Source organism: Acomys minous (genome assembly GCF_964271855.1).
Source record: "Acomys minous genome assembly, chromosome: 12".
Taxonomy (NCBI): domain Eukaryota; kingdom Metazoa; phylum Chordata; class Mammalia; order Rodentia; family Muridae; genus Acomys; species Acomys minous.
This window is the reverse complement of record NC_140493.1, coordinates 55,302,130-55,325,829: the sequence shown is the minus strand read 5'-3', so window position 1 is coordinate 55,325,829 and position 23,700 is coordinate 55,302,130. Positions and strand designations below refer to the sequence as shown.

General features: G+C 38.7%; 1 protein-coding gene across 1 annotated transcript in view; it reads right to left on the bottom strand.

Moving 5' to 3' along the window:
• ANGPT1 (angiopoietin 1) overlaps nt 1-23,700 on the bottom strand; it is a 244,515-nt gene that overhangs the window by 55,508 nt on the left and 165,307 nt on the right. Inside the window, exons 4-5 of the mRNA XM_084747938.1 lie at nt 22,260-22,492; nt 2,077-2,204 (exon numbers count right to left, since the gene is read on the bottom strand). Of these exons, the coding sequence (XP_084604064.1) occupies nt 2,077-2,204; nt 22,260-22,492 (361 nt within the window). The remainder of the gene's footprint in view (nt 1-2,076; nt 2,205-22,259; nt 22,493-23,700) is intronic.

Here is a 23,700-nt window from a genome sequence, read left to right as displayed (position 1 = left end):
GAACTTGTTTTTCTTCATCTTCCTCCCAGTCTGGATGCTTGAAATTCATTTTATTTTTATGTTCATGTAAATAACAGGATCCTAAAGAGTCCACAAGAGACACCTTAATTTTTATAAGTTGACTTATAAGATATGGGTCAACTACCAAGATGTTAACACTTTGTTTGGCTTTCCTTCAGTGCTCTCTTACCTCCCCAAGAACAAATTGTCATATATTTATATACTACTAGGATAGTGTGTATGTGTGCTCACGTGTGTGTGTGTGTGCGTGTGTGTGTGTGTGTGTGTGTGTGTGTGTGTGTACACTTTTTTAGGATAACAAAAAGCCCCATTATACTATCAGCTAGTCTCATCTCCTTATTCTTGTATCTTCATATTTTTGTATGCCTCTTGGCTTTAATTTATTTTAAGCCACAAATCCCTTCATTCAAAGAATATTTCCCAGAATGCCCACAGGAAAAGCAGGCGAAATTAAAGTGCTTTTGTAAGTGGATGACATGGAAGCTCAGATGATTAGCTTGTTACTTCCCCCATCTTGTGCCTTCTGTCCCTTCTTTCCCACTCCCACCTATCGAGCAAAATCGAAGGCTTCTGAAAAATTTGTCTCAAGAAAAGAGAAGAAGAGTGAGAAAGTTCTACCCTGTAGTGCTTATTGAAATCAGGATTAAAAGATGTGGCAGAAAGGCATCTGGCCTTTTATTGGACCTGGATTCCAGACCAGACATCCAGTCTTGGAATTGCATGGTATCTGGCACCCTGGTCCCCAAGATTCACTTCCCATGCTTAGCGAAAGGCCCCCAAACCAGGAAAACTGTTAGGCTTAGTGTACAGCAGATAGATGTGCTCGCACTGTCCTCATTAGTGCACACTTTCTTCATTGGTTGATTCTCTCCCTAATTTATTAAGGACCAACTGAGTGCAGAAAACATGCTTGGTCCCAGGAAGTCAGAAACAAAAAGCCACAGTCCCTATTTTGTACAACTTTAGACATAGAAATGTCATGTAAAATTGTCCCAGGAAATCGAAGAAGGTTGGATGAGCATTTTTCATAGAATTCAAAGAAAATGAAGATGCATAAGCAGGTGTGGCAAAGGGTAGAGGAAAGTGTTTTTATCCCAGAACATGCATCTGTCTTTGGATATTTGAAACTCTGCAAAACTTTTACATGTTGAAGAGCAGGTGGGTGTATGGCCTCTGACCCCACTGTCTTTGGCTGCCTTACTTAACAGTCTCTACTTAACCTCCTTCATAGAGATATCTCTAGCTCCACACTTCAAAAGCATCTGGTAACCCTGTAAATGCTTGTCTTCTCTATTACATTGAGAACTGTTTGCTTTGTATCTGTGTTCTTGGACAGTGACTGGCAAATGAATGGTATCTAATTAATTCTTTTGAATGAAGGCATAGACAGATGATTTAATGTACAAATGTGGGGAGGAGTCTGTAAAAGAGATAGGATAGTAAGATGTTGTTTAGTCAAAGTTTATGTAAATATAAGTATGACCCTTCAACCAGCACTCAAGTAAGTATGAGAGGTACATCCTCTCCAATTGTATGTTAAGATACAGAACATTTCTCCCACTTGTTTAACAGGAGCGATAATCCTGTAAATCGCTGCAGTTACCATGGTCCCTTTCAGGCTAGAAAGTGTCCAGCATGACATTTGGGACTTTGAAAGATGATTTCTAATGTTTCCCCAATGCACTAAAAGTAGACGTGGCATCAGCATGTAGTTTGTTCAAGCAAAGTGCCAGAGCACTGTGATATCCAAGTAGGAAATAAAAGTTTGTGTGATCAACAGATCAGAGATACTGAGGTTAGGGAATGTCTGCAGAATATGGTTTTCATCCCCATGGACCAGAGAAAGACAGAATGTCTTTGAAAACAGGAAAGAGCATCTGAGGCATGCACTTGTGTGTGTGTGTGTGTGTGTGTGTGTGTGTATCTGTGTGTGTGTGTGTACATCAATGTGTATATAATCCATATCATGTTTAACAACTCACAAATTTATTTGATTATATAGCAACTCAACTAGGATCTGCTTTACATCACACAAACAAGCACTTCTGATCTTACCTTTTTGGGTTCTGGCATATTATTAAAATAAATAGTGTAGATTCCACTCTTATTAAAACCAGCTTGATACACATCTGCGCAGTCTCGAAATGGTTTCTCTTCTTCTCTTTTCCCTCCCTTTAGCAAAACTGCAAAATAAAACAGAGAGATTATGTTATATGAGTAAGAATATCAGTAGCACTACCATCCAGGGGACCATAAACATAGCAGGTCTGTGTTGCCATCACACAATAACCGTACTACCTATACTGAAAAATAAAACATACCACCCTGCTAAGGAACTGGTGCATTTTGAAAAACTCAAGACAAAAAGCTGTGGATCAATATCTAGTTGCAGGCTAACTTTAGATCAGTTTCTTTACTTTGGGTTCTCTATATCTTCAAAAACGTCATATTGTTGGGCAAGTTATGTAATGCTCTCTATTGTTAGCCAGTTACGTCAATGTCTCCTGCCAAATTTATACACCATTCCTATCTACATGTCGGAGAAAACTTTTATTTATTTACTGCGTTGTTGGGAGTTCCACATCTTAGGCACAAGCTCTAGCAATGAGTTTTATATATATACCTCAAACCCAAAGGTTTAAAAAAAACTGCCGAAGGATTTTTAAAAGTTAATATTCGTATTAATTCTTTGAGAACGTCTGACATTCGTATAATGCATTTTCATTGATTCTCACCCTTACTACTTTCAGTGCTGCTCACTCCCACTCCTCCCAACTGTGTGTGTGTGTGTGTGTGTGTGTGTGTGTGTGTGTGTGCGTGTCTTTGATGGCTCACACAGTCGAATGTTTTATGCCCATATGCTGTTCAGTGTGAGGCCACCCAGTAGAGCATAGTTCATCGGCCAGGGACCAAACCCTTAAGGAAAACTAATTCTCCTTCACTCTGAATTCATCAACTCTCAATAGTTCCTCATTTACAGGTATAAGCTTGTGAGTGTCTCCTTCCTCCAAGCTGGAGTGTTGGCTGGCTTGTCCTCGTGAAGCTGCTGCACAGGCAGTGACAGCTGCCATGAGTGTAGTGGGTCGGCCACTCCCAGAGGGCGCTGTTTGCTCCACACTTCTGTGACACTACCCTTTCTTTTGCAATGGTTCCCTGGGCCGTAAACTTCAACCCTCTACCCACATCTAGCCAATGGACAGGACATTCTCCACAGTTGAGTGGAGAGTGGGGTATGACATTCACACATACTCTGGTGCCTCATATTTGACCACATCCCCTGGATAGGGAGACCTGGTGGCACTCAGAGGAAGGATAGCAGGCTACCAAGAAGAGACTTGATACCCTATGAGCATATACAGGAGGAGGAAGTCCCCCTCAGTCACAGTCATAGGGGAGGGGAGTAAGGGGAAAATGGGAGGGAGGGAGGAATGAGAGGATACAAAGGATGGGATAACCATTGAGATGTAATATGAATAAATTAATAAAATAAAATAAAAAAGGGTGCTTATACATGTTCCATTGCCAGTTGAACATACCACAGACACTTATTTTTTGTACTGTGACCAAGTTATGAGTTTTTGCATTGATAGCCAGCCACTCCACAAAGAAATTTCCCCAATGTTGGTCTGATAGCTTCACTAATCTATGGCTTAGAGAAATGAATTTAGAGGGCAGTTTGACACATGTTGATTTTGCATCATAATAGTAGATTCTCCCCTGAGGCTTGTGAACTCCGCAACCATGCATTGTTGGACAGATTTATAGTACCAGACATTCTTTTCCTCCTATAGAATGGGCCTTATATGCAATCAACGGAGTTGCTACCCTCATCACACTTGTGCCATTGTTGCACTCTTAGGATCATATAGAAAATAGGGTCTGACTTTCACATGAACTCTGCTGCCCCATATTTGACCACGTCCCCAGGATGGGGAGGCCTGGTGGCACTCAGAGGAAGGATAGCAGGTTACCAAAAAGAGACTTGATACCCTATGAGCATATACAGGGGAGGAGGTCCCCCTCAGTCACAGTCATAGGAGAGGGGAGTATGGGGGAAAATGGGAGGGAGGAATGGGAGGATACAAGGGATGGGATAACAATTGAGATGTAATATGAATAAATTAATAAAATATATTCAAAATAAAATAAGATAATAGTTCTAATTAAATTTGCAGGTTTTATTTGATTTCTAGAATATATGGTTATGGATTTAAAAAATTATTCGGTAACTTAATTTTTAAATACTATTATTTTGCTCATTTTATATCATCTGAGTGATGATTTAAATTCTGGGTATTAAATGAGACACAAACTACTGTTAAATTTTCTTTCTAGGTTTTAAAATTACATTATAAATTGTACTTTTTATTTTTCTCTTTCTGCTTTTCTCTTTGTTTCTTTGTTTCTTTCTTCATTTCTTTCTTTCTTTCTTTCTTTCTTTCTTTCTTTCGACACAGTCTCTCGGTGTAGTTATGGGTGTCCTAGAACTCACTCTGTAGACCAGGCTGGCTTCAAACTCAGAGACCTGCCAGTCTCTGACTCCCAAATGCTGGGATTAAAGATGTGTGCCACCATACACAGCTATTTTGTTCTGTACTTTCAAAATCAAGTTGTTTTGATAGCTTTGGCTTTGCATTAAAAAAAAAAAACTTTCTAGTACCTCTTCAATCTAAACCCACATAACACTACTGCATTTGGTTCATGCTTTAAACATCCACACTACATTGGATGTTTAAATTCCTTCTTCAGAAAGTACTTTGGCCATGTCAAGCATTACTCCATTGTAACAAAAACTAATATTGAGTTTGTCAATGAGGAAAGCTTTGTTTTATTCACTGAGCTTTCCTCATTTTTAAGTTCTCATTAATTAAATCAAAATATAAATCAACCCGTGTAATACTTCTTGGCTAAAGATGTATGAGCTGTGTAAAACATTAATGATTTACCATTTTCTAATAAACATATAATATTTTCAAAATTGGTTTCATTTCATTAAGAATTTTTCTAATAGTCCTCTTTGTTTAATGAATGTGTTTTCAATCACTTCAATTCAAAATGTTCCTACATAATAAAAACACCAAATATCCTCCACGAGTAACTGCTAGTAAATGGATTTGTAAAACATGAAAAGAGTCTAAAATACAGGCTTGAATTTATTAAATGTAACTGAATAACACTTGTACTCTTATAAGTAATAGACCATCTAATCTTTGTAGAATGGTTTATGTTAATTGTAAATATTTTAAACTTTAAACTGCTAGACTATATTTCAAGAAAGCAAAGTAATTGTGTCAGATATATTGCCATAATGAAAAACTTATAATGTTTAATAATTCATTATTTTATATGCAGTGAATGACTGTGCTAATGGTTTTTACATAGTTATGTCGAAACCAATATTTAAGCGTGGCTATGAAAACCTTCAACATCAACACAGAACAAGTACACACACTGGAAGCTTCATACAGCAGTGAAGAAATGTGGATTTTACTTGGTTGTTTGATTTTTGCTAAATTGATGCAATGAACCATTTAAACTATGTAGAGGTACATGCTTGCCCCCCTATCCAAGTAGCCATTTTTAGTGACACTGGGCCTGTGAATGACATATCTTAAAACAAAGAAACAGTTTGCTAGGTTTTGCTTATAATTAGCTATATGGGCAATTAGTTTCCAAAATCAGTTGTTTGTAAACACTCTACACTTGATTCTTTCTTGTGTGTAAAAGTGAAAAATATCCTCATTAAATGTCCACAACAGTAATGTACAGGAGTATTAATTGAAATTTATCATGGCAGAAGAGGACAGACGGCACAGGAAAATGTGGTGAACAAAAACCCACTGGGGAAACTCAATTTCCTTTTTTGGGTGAGAAAAGAAGAAAATCGTTTATCTAAGAAGAAAATGTTTCTCTCGTTGAAGACACTACTTCCTGTCTGCCGTATGTGCTTATGTAAGGAGAACATGTTCCCACCCTGCCTTTCTTCTCCTCCTGTGCCCTTTGCTTTCCCACTTCAGGAAGATGTGGGTTAGAGGACTGTTGTGTGGTTAGAGAGGCTCTTGCATACACATTTTCACAAAGAGGAAGAAGGGAGGCGTTGCCTATTGTATAACTTTGTGGAATTTGTGTGAGTGCTGTCTAAACTAGTAGAATAAATTCTCCATCTGGGAAAATGTACTATGCTTAAATGTTTATTGCTATGGTGATAGTGACATGGATCTTTGCTTTAATCCATGGTTGAATCAGCAGTTTTGAAAATTATCCTTTCATAAGACACACACATTCTTTCCCCCAAGGCTAAGCTGCTTCTTCTAAATCATTAATTATTCCATTTTATCTTTAAAAGTTTAATTTGGTCCACATGTTACTGTGTTAACCACTGAAAAATGAACTCATTTGAAGAGATTCGGCCACAGCATATCTTTGGTACCTTCATTTTAGGTTGTGGTTTAACGAAGATGCCATCTATATGGGTAGGTTGGCATCTAGGGTGTTTATGAAAATTGATCTATAATGTGATGTGGTTATAAATACTTCTGAAGTAGGCAGAGTGAAGCATGGAAAGAGTGGCAAAGTGGTAATTACTATCACTGATATAATGGTGATTAAAAAAAAAGTGTTGATAGCAGCAACGTTACATTTCCACTCACTTTTCTGAAATAAACACAACCAGAATAAAAAAGTCCACTGGGAGTGGTAGCTGCTCTGGCCTTCCTTTCCTCATGTTCAAACCATGAGTTTATGAAATCCAGGGAAGCTAAAATAATCTGGCCATTTTTATGGTATTATTAAATCAGTCTCTTCTTACAAAACTTGCTCAGCTTACTTCATTAATTGACTCAGTTGGGGTACAATAATTGCTTTAGGTCAAAAGAAATGGAGTAATCTCAGGGTATGCTGTAATCTACACAATAGTAAATAGTCAAATATTATTTAATGTTAAATGATAACATTGTAATACATAGTATTTTGGTTGTTGCTATTTGAATAATTTCACTGTTCAGTGTTATAGTGTTCTGAAATTCAGTGTCATGTGAAAATATTATGAAAATGGATAGAAAACAATAAAAAAAGATGAATTTGTTGAATTTCACATGTCACGAACAATGATAAACTTTTTACTGGGAGTTTGAGATTCATTAGACAAGTAGAGCCTAGAAGAGTATGTGGTAAATAAGAAGGGGACACACAAGACTTAATGCAAGAGATATAAGAGGCGTCAGCTACCCTGAGCTGCAGAATGATCTAGAAACTGGCTCCATGTCTGTCTATCTTTCAAAGACTTTAAGCCTATTATAAAATTAAGGTATACACCTTGACCTTTATAAGTAAAGTTTCCTCTTTGATTGTACAATATTTTCACTCCTCTCCTAGTCCTAAGTTCCCAATCTTTCCTCTACCTGAGAGTCTAGAATCTCATTGTTTAACCTGCCTTTTTCCAGCATCTCCTTTCTTCTACCCTACCCTTGATCATGAGACAGACAACCATGTTCATAGCAGCCTTATTCATAATAGCCAGAACATGGAAACAGCCTAAGTGTCCCTCAATAGAAGAATGGATAAAGAAACTGTGGTACATATACACTATGGAATACTATTCAGCTATTAAAAACAAGGAATTCCCGAAATTTGTGGATAAATGGATTGAGCTAGAAATGATCATAATGAGTGAGTTAACCCAGAAGCAGAAAGACTCAAATGGTATATACTCACTAATATCTGCATATTAGCCCAAGGGGCATGTCCCACGAAAGCCTTCACTTACCAGGAAACTGCGACAGAGGGGAGGACATTCTAGTGGGACTCTAGATGAGAGAATCATGGGAGAAAGGCAAAGTAGAAGGACCCAGAGGGTCCCAGAAGCCTACAAGTAGAACATTATGATAGGCAGATTTGGGCACAGAGGTCTCGCTCAAACTAAGGCACCAGCCAAGGACAATACAGGCGGTAAGCCTTAAACCCCTACCCAGATCTAGCCAATGGACAGAACACTCTCCACAGTTGAGTGGAGAGTGGGATATGACTTTCTCACATACTCTGGTGCCTCACCTTTGACCATGTCCCCTGGAGGGGGAGACCTGGTGGCACTCAGAGGAAGGACAGCAGGTTACCAAGAAGAGACTTGATACCCTATGATCATATAGAGGGGGAGGTAATCCCCCTCAGGAACAGTCATAGGGGAGGGGAATAAGGGGAAAATGGGAGGGAGGGAAGAATGGGAGGATACAAGGGATGGGATAACCATTGAGATGTAACAAGAATAAATTAATAAAGGAGGAAAAAAAAGAAAAACAAAACAAAACAAAAAAAAGAAGAAGAAGAAGGGCGAAGGTGGCATTTAGCATTTCTGCTGATCGCTATCCATAGCCTCCTCACTCACTCAGCCTTCTCAACCCCACTTCTTCATTATAATACTGTCAGTTCTAGAATTTCAAATCTCATCTTCTCAAATATCATACTTTTTTCAATACTGCATCTCACTCTGGTTCTCCTTCACTCTGTATATTCAATATATATAACCATTTGGTTTTCTGTGAGGATCAAAGCAATGTGACTGTATCCTCTCTGGCATTCCTTTGTATCCCAGCCCTTCACCGTTCCTCTTCCCCTCAGTTGTCACAGTGACTTCTTACAGCCCCTTTTCTCTTCCCCTAAGACCATTTTCTCCTTTTCCTTATTGGGTTACTTGCACGTCACATAAATTTCGATAGTTTTAGGATTCCATTCTTGCATATTTGCCTTTACACGCTATCTAGCATGGCTTCAAAGTACTAAAGACATGATTACAACATAAAAGAATTTTTAACTGCGTGTTTACTTGCCTCTTGATTTCACAATGTGTATTTCTATTTGTCTTTCAGGCAATCCCTCCAGCTTTCAGTCACCATAGGCTACCCAACCGGCTTAACTCCATTTTCTCTCTTTCCTACTGATGCCCTTTCTTCTTCCAGTTCTCATAAGTGAAAAATTAATCAAGTTACAAATACATAAATATAATTATTCTCACTACTCCTTGTCTTTTCTTATTAATTAATTAATTAATTGAACACTTTGTACACATACATTTTTGTCTAGGCAATAAAGACACAGACATACACAGACTTTCAAACTTGCCCTTGATGAGATCACAGACTAAGTAGGAGAATCTGTAGTAACAGTAGATCTTTCATGATAGTTGCATCTATGATAAGTAACTTTGTGACGGCAGAAAATTCGGCTTCTACTGGCATAAGCAAAAAGTCAACTTTAGGTAAGACATGGTCAGGTCTCCCACAGTGTGACTAGAAAATATCTTTCTTTACCTTCCTCACGAGTCACTTTTGTTGGTTCTCTTCCTCCTCACAAGATGGCTGGCAACAGCCTCTAGAGCTATAGTTTTACCAGTGTAAACAGAGTATCAAAAAGAAAGAATGCAGATAATTGTTATCTTAAAGACATATGTCAAGTGCATCGGGAGCTTTCAAGGAGAATGAACTCCATCTGCCAAGCAGATTCAGGAAAGCTGCCTCAAAGAGATAACACTTAAAATAATAAAACCTGCAGAACAGCTTAACGGAGGTAAAGTTTAAGAGCCTGGTATGCCAGTTCAAAGACTTCACTCACACACATATCAGCAATAAATCTAGAAAGTCTTGGGAAAGGGCCATTATTCATTCTTTTCATTTAGCCTTATCTCTACAACCAAATCTTTGTCATCTAAGGGGAAGAGCAGGAACGTGAGCAGGTGCATGTCTGTCTGTCACCAGGCAGCATTCAGTCAGCAAGCAAATGGAAACTGAGAGCAACAGCTGTTGCTTTTACCTTCAGTTGGCCAACCATTCTCAACCCAGATGGTATACCGACCACCCAACTGACTTCAGGAAAGGGCCAAGAAAGCTGTGGCAGAGGGTCACTTCAGTGGAGATGAACCTTCACAAAAAAACTTCCTGGAATGTAGACTTATTAATTCTTAATCTCTGCCCCCCTAGAGAACACAGAGATCCATTAGCCTCACTTCCAGAGACAAGACAAACACTGCCTCCTCTTTCTAGCCACTTCCCAATAACTTGGTGTAAGAAATCAATTACCCAGACATTCTTTTTAGGACAGAAATATGAATAATTCAAAACTTTTCAAGCTTCCAAATATTAAGACACACGTGGATAAAACTATCTGTTCAAGGAAAATCCTAGTGGAATTTTTGAGCCAGAATCACTAGGGAGGTCGTAGCATTTGGACTTGACTTAAGTCAACAGGTCACTGATGTTTTATGAACTTAAGTATGAGTTTAAAAAAATGGCAAACTTGACTAGGAACAAACAGGCTCACCATGGATTGATTTGACTCTGTGCCAGGTGTATGACATCACAAAACAAAACCAACAAACAAACAAAATATTTCCACTTTGAAGCTATTCCCCAGAAATCCAATTAATATAAAGAGTCATTTACAGGTAGTCCACAGTTCAGTATTTTGTAGAGTTGGAAATGAAGGTGAAAGCTACTTCTCAATGATATTACTGTATATGCACACATATGCATATCTACAAGAATGCATTAAAGTTTTATGCTTAGAAGTTGTATGGTACTTTTTGTCACATGTAAAATATATGTTCAAAGATTCCAAAGATAATGTCTGTGGATTGATGTTTGTGTGAAATTTTTACCATATAGAAAACTGAGTGTGTGTGTGTGTGTGTGTGTGTGTGTGTGTGTGTGTGTGTATGTGTGTGTGTGTGTATCCAGTTACATAACTTGCTTAAGAAAGTAACCATTCATTTTTCATAAATTGTTTTTCTGTATTTTCTTTTTGGGCTCCCTACAGGAAGTATGAAAGCTGTGTGACCGCTGCTATTTGTTCATAAGGTCACTTCATTAACAAAGGTATTTCAGGCTTCAAGAGTGTTAATTTCCCGTGTAATGTTTTCAACCTGGCAGAACTGTATTGATTTTACACAAAAGACTTTCCTGCATGTGGGAAACCTTAAAAAACAAATATCTGGATATATGTGCCTTTTATATAACTGGGTATAAATGTATATATAACTGGTTTTATATATATATACATATATGTATATATGTATATATATCACATAATACATTCTGTCTAATCTTGAACACACTTAATTTAAAGGGTGAATTAAGTTGGCTGATGTTTCTCTTCTTTTCAAAGCTGCTGGCACTCCACATACTGTCTCTGATTTTGGCAAGAGGTGAACAAAACTTAAATATTACTTATTTACTACATTATCATTTTAGTTAGCATATTTTGAAACAATAAACTACTTAACTTTCATGTAAACTATTTAAATAATCTACAAATTCTTAAATATCTGTCAACTCACAGTGGCACAATAATAATCGGAGTAAAATCAACTAGTGCTCATTGGATATTACCAGGAGCTCCATTCTGAATTTTGTATGTACAGTTTGTTAACTGTTTCATTCCATCCTCATAAACATCTTACAAGTGGTCTGGGGTATATTACTTATATAAACTGAGGCTCAATGATGCTGTTTAATCTCATTAGAACCTATAGGTGGCAAATCTCAGTGACTATAATGGTGGGAGACGTGGCTATGGTTTGCTAGCTTGGTGTCCAGCCAAGCTGAAATGAAACTCCAACAGATCATCTGATATAGATGCCCCTGAAATACTACTCCCAACTGCAAAGTCACACCCAGCTCCTTGGGTAGTTTGACATAGACCTTCCTTAATTCTGAATTAGTATAGGCTTTTCTCACGGAAGCAGGCCACGTAGGGAAGAGATAAGAGGCAGATGTGACAGATGTTGACATGAGGATAAAAGGAGGCACAGGCAGCAGAATTGACCATGAGGTGGGAATCCTAGTGAGAAATGTGCATCTGCGGTGATCCAGAACTTCAAAAGCTAATGGGATTAGGAATTAAGAGGTCCCTTGAGCTGGGCCTGGGGCTGGGAGATATAGTTCAGTTGTGGGGCAGCAGTCTTGTGTGCGTGAGGCTGTGTCTAACAGCACTACAGAAGGACCTCTAGTTTCATGGTTCATTTTTTAATATGAAAGAAGAATGCCACATATTTCTCATGTAGATTGCTTGGTATATCTATATGCTTTTTCCAATGTCCCATCCCTCTAATAAGAAATAACTTATATGTGAAATTTAATGCATATTCACATGCCCAGTATTAAAAGAACAAAAGTATTTGCCTAAAGCTTTAAGATGGAGTTATAAACTTTGTTCAATAAAATAATCATTCATTTTTTCATAAACTGTTTTTTCTGAATTTCTCCTTGGGCCCCTATTGTGAATACTGTGTGATCCCCTGCCATTTGTACATAAGGTCATTTCATTAGCAAAGATATTTCAGGTTTCAAGTGTGTTAATTTCCCATGTAATATTTTCAGCCTGTATTGATTTTACACAAAAGACTTTCCCCGCATGTGGGAAAGCTTAAAAGGCATATTTTTATGCTTTGTTGTGAGTGAACAAATAACTGATTTCAGCAAAATTTATTAAAATGGAATGAATGTCCCCGGGAAATGCTAGAAACACAGAGCCAGCGCCAGCTGCTTCTGGAGACTAGTGCACCACCAGGAAGTCTTCAAGGCTTTAAGGAAAATAAGGCTGACTGTCACCATGTGACCATCACTGCGCCTCTCACACTTGTGGTATAAAAGCCCTGAATTCTTGACTGTTCATTCAGGCTCTACATGTGGTTCCATTCTGATCACAGGACTTCCTACGGCATTAGGAGAAGACAGTGAATGACCGATCCAAACCACGAGGAGCGTGCGGGGCCTAGGACCCCAGGCAAGCTCTCTCGAGTGTGTCATACCTTATATATATTAGCTGCAGCACTGGGCCTAAAACCGGCGGTCTTGTTCCTCTCTCTCTCTCTCTCTCTCTCTCTCTCTCTCTCTCTCTCTCTCTCTCTCTCTTTCTCTCTCTCTCTCTCTCTCTCCATATGTGTGTGAGTCTACCAGTATAAATAACTGGCCACACATCCCTACACAACTGCATCTCTACAAAGCTGAACCCTAAGTTCAAATCTTTCATCATTGAAGAAGTGGTTCTAATGTGCAATCTCATTTAAATACAGTTATAAGTTCATGTAATATGCATTAAATATACAAGTTAAGTAGGCTTGACATTGATACTATCTTTCAAGTTTTGATTTTATAAATCCATTATAAAGCTGGGTCATCTTTGGTAGGCTCCGTATTAATACAACTTAACATAGATGGCCTGACTCAATGTGAAACCATCTCTTGGATAAGATATGAAAGTACCCAAAGTTGTTATAATTCTTTAGACTAAAATAAATTAAGAATATAAACAAGCTTAAATGCTTTTAATTTATCATCATCATCATCATCATCATCATCATTATTTTCAATATTATTACTGTGTGTATGTGTATTGTAGGCCTTAATATGCATGTATATGCATGTGCCTCAGCAAGTGTGTGCAGCTCATATATAATTCTCAGGTATAGGTCTTCTCTGTCCGTTTTGGGATGGGGGACTGACCTCAGGTCATAAAGTTTATATATGAAATGTGTTTACTCACTGAGCCATCCTGTCAGGCCGTAAACATTTTGTGGATTACTAAAGTTTTAAAGATTTTTTTTGCCATTGACTTTAGAAAAATCTTATAATAAAATACTTTTGTATGTATTTAAAGATAAATGTACATACATTGTAATATGTCTCAGATTTTATTATTTTTCCTCCTTTCTGAAAGCATAAACATTTCCATTACATTTTACTCTACAATTCATAAGCTGTGTATGCTTTGAATCATTGAATAATACTAATAAAATGCTTTTTCTATCAGACAAATTATAGGTGTAAAGCCTTATGCCTGTCTGATGTCCGCTATCACAGTGGAACCTGGATTCATAAAATAGCAACAGAATTTGACTTGAGTGTGGTTCGGTCCAAAAATTTTCCTTAGTTGAAGTTGTATTTGTATTCGCACTATTTGTGCTTTGCTGCGTGTAGGAGCAAGTTGTAGGAGCTCAGGGGAAGCAAGGATGGAGTTCGTTCATCGTTATGTTGGAACATCAAGGGGACTCTTCTTTTTTTTTTTTTTAAGAGATCTTTCATCATGGCAATGCACAGACCCAGCTGGAGCCGGGAGATAGTAGTGTGCAGATAGTTTGTCTACTTGCTGAAGTCGAAATTCTAATTCCAAAAGAGAACCACAAAATTTCAAATCTCCCTGAAAAGAGGGGGTTTAGAAATAGTTCGTGGATGAGGTCAGCAACCAGAGATTCTAATTTTGTTATCACTGGTTCAGCTATCCACTAGTCATCCTTTTCTTTTATTATTATTTTTTATTCAAAAATTAAAACTTTACAAATGGCAGCACACATGCTCCATCTAGAAGGGGAAACACACTGTGTTCAAAAGTAAACAGCCACTTCCCCTTAAGGCGCTCCGGTTTATGAATGGAAGCACAAGATAGCGTGCTTCGTTTTACGGAAATTGTAAATGTTTGCCATAAAATTTTCTGTCAAGATAAAGTAAATGGGAGCGAGCACTTACTGCAGTTATGCCACTGATGAGGGTGTTTATTTTCCTTTCTGATTCTACCTAATGTTAAATTGTGCATTACAAGTGGTCAGGAAAAAAAAAATCCAGTAGTTCATGCAACCAAAGGAAAGTGATATTTTCTATTTTACTAATATTTATCTGAGTGGCTTTTGAAAATTTTTAATTTCCTCCCACCACTTGCCATGTTTTCAGAGTCATTCTGGACTCAAGAGCCATGGAGTTCAGACTATCTCATCTCTTGACTGGATGATTTACTCCACGAACTCGATAGCCACTGCACAGGAGGTAAATTCCTTTCAGATGGTAGAATTACTCTGCGGACAGAGCAAAAGGACGTTGCAGCACTGGGAAGGAAGCAGATGCTTTGGTTCACCTTTTTAAAGAAAGCCAGAGACTTAAAATAACGATCATATGCTCATACCACTGTAATCAGCCTCTGGGAAAGGCACTTTAGCCCAAATAATGCAGAGCTCTGAACAATTTGTCTTATCAGTCATTATGGCTCTCAGATGATGTGAAAGAATTTTTTAAGGAAACACTCGTGGGAAGTTCCTAAAACTTGTAATGTGAAATTCTTAATATGATACTGGGTATATTAATATCCTCATGTCCTCTGTATTTATTTTTGTTTCCTTTCTCTCCTGTGCATTTCCCAACCTAAAACTTTTACCTGTCTGTCAAAATTCAAGTGTCTTGAATATAGTCGCTATGCAACTGAGCTACTTAGTTAACTTTGCCTACCACAGTCACATCCCAGCTACAAAATATCTCTGGGCTTTTATGAAAAACAGATGGTTTTTAATTTACCTTGTGCTGGTGAGGGGACACCATTCTAACATGTCTCCCCATCACGTTTCTCACTAATGTATGCTCCTTATTTGCTGGTGTTATTCTTTTTTTAATTCTCTCTACAAACAACTCTGAATTCCCTGTCTTCATTTCATTTTGCACTTCCTTTTATAAGATGAGCTCCTACCCTTAGTAAGTAAATTCTCTGAAATTGTAAACAAATATGTGACCATGTATCTGTGGGATTAAGTTGACTGATAAGGAAAAGAAATCTGCTTTTTTTTTTTCCAGTTGGATCTATGGCCCAGCAAATGGTTAGAGTAAGCTTTTTTATGGATCATACATGCTGTCTCCTCTGAGGATACAGCAATCCATGGGGCGATCCAGAGCTACCTCTTGAATTCAATGTTACTGCTTCTCTGTCAGGAAGTCCGTGTATCATGAGTACCTCAGCAAATGGCTCAACACTATACTTACTAGTTTTTAGGAAGTCAATAATACTATTGTAGTTATTACCCCAGAAATCTGTAACCTATATTAGGCCTCTACTTTTATAAGTAGTCATTTCTGGTTGGTTCTAGGTTTATGAGTGCATTGCCATCCCTGACCGTTCTTTCTGTCCTTGGTTGACTCTGACCTTATTTTTTTTCTAGGAGCTCACCTGGAGAGTCATACGGAAGTCTGTCACATTTACTTTGGGTTCTCAGCACAGTGTAATGAATAAAGCGCAGACTCTGGGTTCCCGGTCCCAGGAATCAGATCCCAGTGTGCTCACTGGCTCCCAGGGGACTGCTTGCAAATCATTTACCTCTCAGAGCTTAGTTTCCTGATATCTTTCACATGAAGTTAGTAATAACATTTATCATAAAATACTGTTATCAGAAGGAAATGAGTTAACAGTATATGATGTGCTTGAAGGATTTCCTAGCATAATAATAATGATGGAAACTCTCCCTTAGGCTTCTGCTTTCAGGAGCATTAGCTTTTAAATATTTTCCTTTTACATTGTGACTAGAGAAATGTTTTTTAGATTATAATATAATTTCAATATTTTCCCCTTCCTTTTCCTTTCTCCAAACCATCCCATATACCACTCCCTGCCCTTATTCTAATTCATGGCCTCATTTTTCACTAATTGTTACTGCATGAACAGCCTGCATGGGAGGGTGTTATTTGCATGTATTTGCATGTGTGCTTTTAGAGATTTTTTTTCTAAAGTTTAAAGGCCGTTCCATCCCTTTACATTGACAATGGATTGTCGTTGATTTGGGGGGTGGGGACTTATCCAGTTTCCTTTATCTCTCTCACTTTACCTCTTTCACTTCCTCTTTTAAGTCTCTGTCCTTGATCCTAAGATTTAGCCTATTAATCTATATATACTCACCCTATCCAAAGTCCCATGACTTCTGGACAATGCTATTTGTGCTCCTTGGCAGGGGAGGAGGTCCTTTACTGTGTTTCTTTCAAACACTACTTGATCCAACATACTTATGTTTTAATACTAGGTTTTAATTCTAGCTATGAAAGCAAATTTGGTCAAGTTCTTTTTTTTTTTTTTTTTTTTTTTAGTTTTTCGAGACAGGGTTTCTCTGTGTAGCCTTGACTGTCCTGGACTTGCTCGAACTCACAGAGATCCTCCTGCCTCTGCCTCCCTGAGTGCTGGGATTACAGGTGTGCGCCACCACTGCCCAGCTTTGGCCAAGTTCTTAAGTACCTTGTGGAAGATAGAAAATGAGCTAGAGTTGGCAGCTCCTTCATATTGTAGCAAGGACAAACTCAACACAGATAAAGTTCACATGGTATTAGAACCACAGTAAACATCTGATAACTGTTGGCTCAGTTTATTAACAATTAAACTTTATTATACAACCCAACTAGCATATACAAGAAGGAAAAAAAGGTTAAAGGGACAGAAGATTAAAACCTCCTGGAATCCGTTCGGCAGGACGGGTCCTTAGGTGTCTCAGTCCCACAAGCTGGTCCGGTCCTTTCCTCTCTCTCGCGCCTTCTCCTTCTCTCCTTCTACCTTTTGTTTTTCTCTCCCCCACCTTCCCAGTCATATGCAAAGGGCGGTCCCTTCTCCCTTCTAGGGTTAATTAGGAAAACAATAGCCACGGTGGAGTTCCTAGGTAGGCTTCCTGAATTCCAAGCCCAGGAAGGCTCCAAACAGTCTCTCACAAGGTATTCATGGTGTGCCCCAAGGGTAAAGCCCGCCAAGACTGCTTCCACCTGAGACAAAGCTTAATCTTTCCCACAGATAACATCACTAATAGAAGTCTGTAGATGCTGGGTGATACCCTCATTCCATCCTGGTGACAATTTTATGTGGTGTGTGTGTGTGTTGTTTTCCTGTGTGTGCAGGTACACTTGTGTGTGTGTTTTCTGTTGTGTGCAGGTACACTTCGTGTGTGTATGTGTGTGTGTTCCTCTGTGTGCAGGTATATTTGTGTGTGTGTGTGTGTTCTGTTGTGTGCAGGCACACCTGTGTGTGTATATATGTGTGTGTGTGCTCCTGTGTGTGCAGGTACACTTGTGTGTGTGTGTGTGTGTTTTCAGGTGTGTGCAGGTGCACTTGTGTGTCTGTGTGTGCTCTTATGTGTGCAGGTACACTTGTATGTGTACACACTGTGGATTCCACAGGTTGATCTCAGGTTTTCCTTCTCAGATGGCATCCAGCTTGTGCATTGAGACAAGATCTCACACTGACCTGGATCTTGCCCGTAGACTAGGCTGTTCATCTACTGGAGCCCAGAGGCTTCATCTCTCTCCACCTTTCAGACATTGGGATTACAGGAGTAGACCCTGGGTATCAAACCTGGCCTTTGTGTGTGCATAGCAGGCACTTAGCTGACTATGTGAGCTTACTAGTAGCCTCACCATGATTTGCATACATGCATATGGCTGGTGCCTGCAAATCTGAGCTTATGACTAACGAAGTTTCCATGAAACTGCAGTTTCCTTGAAGCCACTTAAATACCAAGGCTAAAATATATTGTTTCTTCCCAGGTAGGATATTGTAAAAAAAAAATTTTGCTACATAAAAACATATAATCACCATTATTCCCTAGAATAGACTGTATAAAAGAGTAATTGTTACAAAAGTATGTTTGAATGAGTCGATAAATTCATAAGTCACTTTTTAGCTCAGCAGGAATGCACCCCAAGCTGACTTGTACAGTGAGATAAGGAATGCGTTAAATTGTGGTTGGCCTAACTAGTGATTCCTTTTTCATATATTTTCTTTACTCTTTTTGCATTTTTGCCATTAATTTCATTCTAAATTTCATGTCATGATGTGGTTTCTAGTGCTTCCAACGTATTCACCAGTGTTCAGCGATGAGGATGACTGGTGACACCTGTGGCAGCTGCAGTGCTCACTTGTCCTGTCTCAAACATTGTAAACGTTGTTTCTGTGCCATTGTTAGTGTAAACTACTTAATTCTAGCAATAACTATCACCTGACAAAAAGCAGGAAGCAGCCAGCTAAACTCTGACACCCCAATGACAGTGAAGCCGATACTTCTCTAGTGGGTAATATGCCTAAGAATAAATGTGAACACATGTTTGCAAGGATTACATCAAAGTAAGTGTGTGACCCGGAAGCTGCAAACATGGCTATGATGCAGTTTGAAAGACTACCGGCCTACGATGTCATGGTTGTCTGCCCAGTGCAGGAGGAAAGCCTGCTGGGCTATCCCTGAAAATGTGTTTCTTAGCAGTATTTAGGATAAATGGTCCTTATGGAACCACACGTTCTCGAGTGAAGGAAGTGCCCACTCTATGGAAAGATGTGTTTGCAGTTTTCCCATCAAAATATTTTTAGCGAAAGTGACATATCTGCTCACTGCGTGCCGGACAATACTTTTGCCATGGAACGTTAACGCATAATCACATAATTTTCAATTCTTCGTGGTAAAACATATAAACTTGATTCTCTTGTAACCTTGAATTATTCAATACTCAAAGATAAACTGTATGTATTCATGATGTACCATTAACTCATAAGTTAAAAGTTGTGATCCCATTTTAGATATCAGAAAACTGAGGCTAGAAGATGCAGTTAGGACAACTCTTAGTAATAAATCCTGAGCATTGTGCTCAGATGGGCTCTGAAAAAGTCTAGCTTGCAAACACTTAGTTAATGGTTGTTTACCTTAATTATGTTCCTTAGGAGAGATGGCAGGGATTAACGCTTAGTGCTCGATCTGATCTGTGTCATTTGAGCTGTGTGTTTTGTTACATACAGAACATTTTACTTAATTCTTTCCCTGTCGTGGCAAAGTAGGTGGAATTATGCTGCCTGATGTTTTCTTCCCAAACATCAGACAGAGAAAACTCACTAAGGATGTATTCTTGTGGGGTTTATGGCATTATATCTGAGATTGTGCCCCAAATATCTGAGTTAAATTGCTCCCAAAATTAGGGGTTTTTTTGTTTTTCTTGAGTTTTAAACAACTCATACAATTTGATACTGTTTGACTTTAGTGTCCTATAATTGTATATTAATTTTGAAAATTTTATATGCATATTAATTTAAAAGTAAATCATTTTCATATATTCATCTGCTAAATAATGAAAGTATATAGTAAATAAATTTTTTGGCCACAAAGAAAGGTTGTAAATGTGTTTCATAGATGAATGAAATCAAGTTAACTGTAGCAAGTTATATTTTATTTAATATTATAGTAGTCACACTTTAAATTTAAATGTATGCTAGCTAAAGACTATAGCTCAAAGAAAATATTAATATGAAGAGGATTGACATCATGATAAACATCTATCGAGGGTTACGTCAGTTGTGTGCCTGTTACAAGACTTGAAATGTCTAGGATACTTAACTGAGACTAAAGGCAATACAAATTAACAGGAAACACAGTCTCAGCCTCAGGAGTACAAAACCCAGTGGGGAGTCAGCCTGTATTCTTACAGAGTCCTATGTCTCACAGACAGGGTTTATTTTAGTGTTGCTTCATTAGAAGGAAGAAATGTATGGAAGTCTTAGAGGTGCCAGACAGTTCAGTCTGCGTTAGCATTGTCACAGTTCTTTAGATGTTCAAGCCGCAGAGCAGACGCCTCTCCCACACCCTGGGTGAATGCTTATCATGGCACCTGTCATATCTGCTATCATAATTTTTCAACAAAAGAACAAAGATGACATTTGGTTGCTGATACTGGAGTCAAACTTCAAATAAAGGCAGAAATTTTAAAGTCACACTCCATGCTTCTACCCTTGTAAAGACATGTTTATTAGACAAATGCTGGAGGGCCAAACTACATTGTGATAAGTAGGCGGACACGGGAGCTCCGTGAGAATCTCCAGTGCTAGACATCCTAAAATCATGCACAAAAGACTACCCAACTCTGTGTGCTTAAGTCTCGGATGATAAGAAAAATGTGTTTTCAATCTTTCTCCAAATGTATTCATCTCAACATGAGAATAGATATGTCTCATATTAATACTTAATTTATAAATACTCATGAGCTCTATTAAAATTCTCTGGCAATATCTTACCATGGTTTTCTTCCAGTGGACTCTAGTTCAGAGTTTGGCAGACCCTGTCTGATTAGCAGGTTTTTCCCTTCCCAATCACATTACTGAGCACACCCAGATGGAGCTCTCGGGACTCACTGTTTAAAACAAGTTCTTTACAAAATATCACTGAGGCTTGTTTAGACTATCTAAAGGAGATACGCTGTGAGGAAATGGAGTGTAACAGAGAAGTGTGCCCGATGTCTCTAAAGCAACATCATTTCATGTAACGTTATCTTGTATATTCCTATCCACCGATACATGAAAGTATGAAACAGAGCTATTTTTTTATGTAGCACCATGAGGCAAGGATCCGCCGCCACATGTGTGCATTGCACACCCACACTGAACCGTGATGTGCGTGGTCACATAAGCCACAGCTCAGTGACTACAATGAGTTTCAGATGTAAGCAACGCTCTCAGTCAGCTCCGCTTACAACCCCATCTCCACTCAGAACGACTGCAGAGGAGAGCTGAACAAGATGACCCCATGCCCCAAACTTTAAAGCCTGCTCAAACTGAATGTGTGCAACATGGTATTGCTTCAACAATGATTGGGTGAGAGCGGGGCAAGATGCTCAAAGGGAAAAAGAGTTTGCTGCAAGAGCCTGGTGACATAAATTTAATTTCCAGAACCCAAATAGATCTGAAAGTAGAGAAGCAACTCCATGATGTTGGCCCCTGACCTACACATGTACACTATGGCACACACAATAGAGAAAAAAAGAATAAATAGATGGATATCTTCTCGAGACATACTGGCTGGCAGCTGTGTGGTTATATGGCTCTAGATATTCAAGTCACATAATATTGTTAGTTGCATCATCAGTAAGACATCCCATTTGATGATCTGTTACATCTCCTCATAATGTCAAGAGCAAAGGATCTTACATCTTTCCTTACAATAATAATTATCGAGGACTGTCTCTTTCACCTTTTCTCTATATTTAATAACATCCCTTCTCCTCTCTTCTGAAAAATGTAAACAAGTAAAATTAATAATGAAACAGGAATATCCCCAAACTCACCTCTAAACTCTGAACTAATTTTAAGTATTGCCTAATGTCTTCCCTATCCATTGGTTTCTAACATCATAACGTCTACTCTATAACCATCACTGTAGAAGATACTGTATCGAGACTATAAAATACCAAGAACAAAAGATGAATTTACAAAATTCCTTTAGAAAGATATTGGAGATACACAAACCCAAAAATAAGTGTTCTGTACTTAGAGAGCTGTTAAAATTGTCAACTGAATCTTTTAAATGCTTTTAAGAATAATGTCTGCCTGCAGCATTGGCATTGGCACCAGTGAAATGCAGGAAATAGTAGCAAGGCTTGACTCAGTTGCAGGAAAGGAAATATTCCCCAAAGCCACAGGAGGAAACGAACTCTTACCGCCGTCCTTAGTGCAAAGGCTGACAAGGTTGTGTACGGTGTCCATGAGTTCCAGTTGTTGCTTCTGAAGGACGCTGTTGTTGCTGGTGGCTCTGGTTAGCTGCTTCTCTAATTCCTGGATGATGAAGGTTTGCCGGGTAACCAAGCCTTGAAGGTTTTCTTTCTCCTCCTTCAGGGTGTCCAACTCTTCTTTGTGTTTTCCCTCCATCTCTAAGATTTTATGCTCCAATAAACTACAAGGAAATGAACATAAACTCTTAATTCTTACAATACTAGAGAAACCGCGCTGCTGTCCTATTTGTTCCCAGGTATGAGACTAGACATTTAGATTATTTATTTTATGTGTGCATGTGCATGTGTGTATATGTCTGCATGTGTGAACATGTGTGTGTGTGTGTGTGTGTGTGTGTGTGTGTGCACATGTACATGTGCTCAGACACCCATGGTGCACTTGCAGAGTTCAGACAATGACTTACAGCAGTCAGTCACTACCTTCCCCTGTGTGAGGTTCTGAGGATTGAACTCAAATCGACAACCTTGGCACTTAAGGCAGCTTACTGTTTCGGGCAATCTTGTTGGCTCAAAGAAGTAGGCTTTTAAGATACAAAAGTGCATATAGTGTCAGCCTGTGCAAAATACAAATCAAAACTACCCTGAGATTCTATTTCACCCTTGGCAGAATGTCGTCATTAAGAGAACAGCAACAAACAGCCTCAGTGGCTAAGGGCATTTACTGCTGTTATGGAGGACCCAAGCTCTGTTCTCAGTACCCACATAGCAGCTCAGTTTCAGAAGATCATATGTTGCTTCTAACCTCCATGGGCCCATGCAATCACATGGGATGCGCACACACACACACACACACACACACACACACACACACACACACACACATATACACACACACGTAATTAATTAATTACAAAAAAAGTAAATAGCATCCAGTGACAACAAAGATGTGGACCAAAGGAAACTTTTACACAAGTATTAATCTACTGAGGACCAGAAAGCAAATGAACCAGTCCTTAATAAATCTAGCTTACATTACCAAAACCTATAGCCTGCTTTCCTTGTGAAGCCAGGGCTCCGGATGAGACAGATCTGAGAACACCATAGTCCTCAAATCACTATGCATGTGGCTCAGGAAAGGAAGAACTCCTGAGGTGCACCTCATAGCCATACAAAGAAACTTAGAGTGCTTTGCTTGGGGTGAGGCAACCTTATGAAGCTTCTCTTACCATTCATCAAATGATGCTCGCTTTGTAAAGTGTGCGGGAAAAGCGACAAAGCGTGCAGAAGCACTTTTGGATCTGAATCACTGACTTGAAATAAAAGGCATTTTGCAGTTTATAGAGTGCCTAATATACTAGTATTCTTTAGGGAAAAGGTTTACTCAGTTTTCTGAATTCTGTTTTCAGATGGTTCCAGCAGTTCTTAGTTT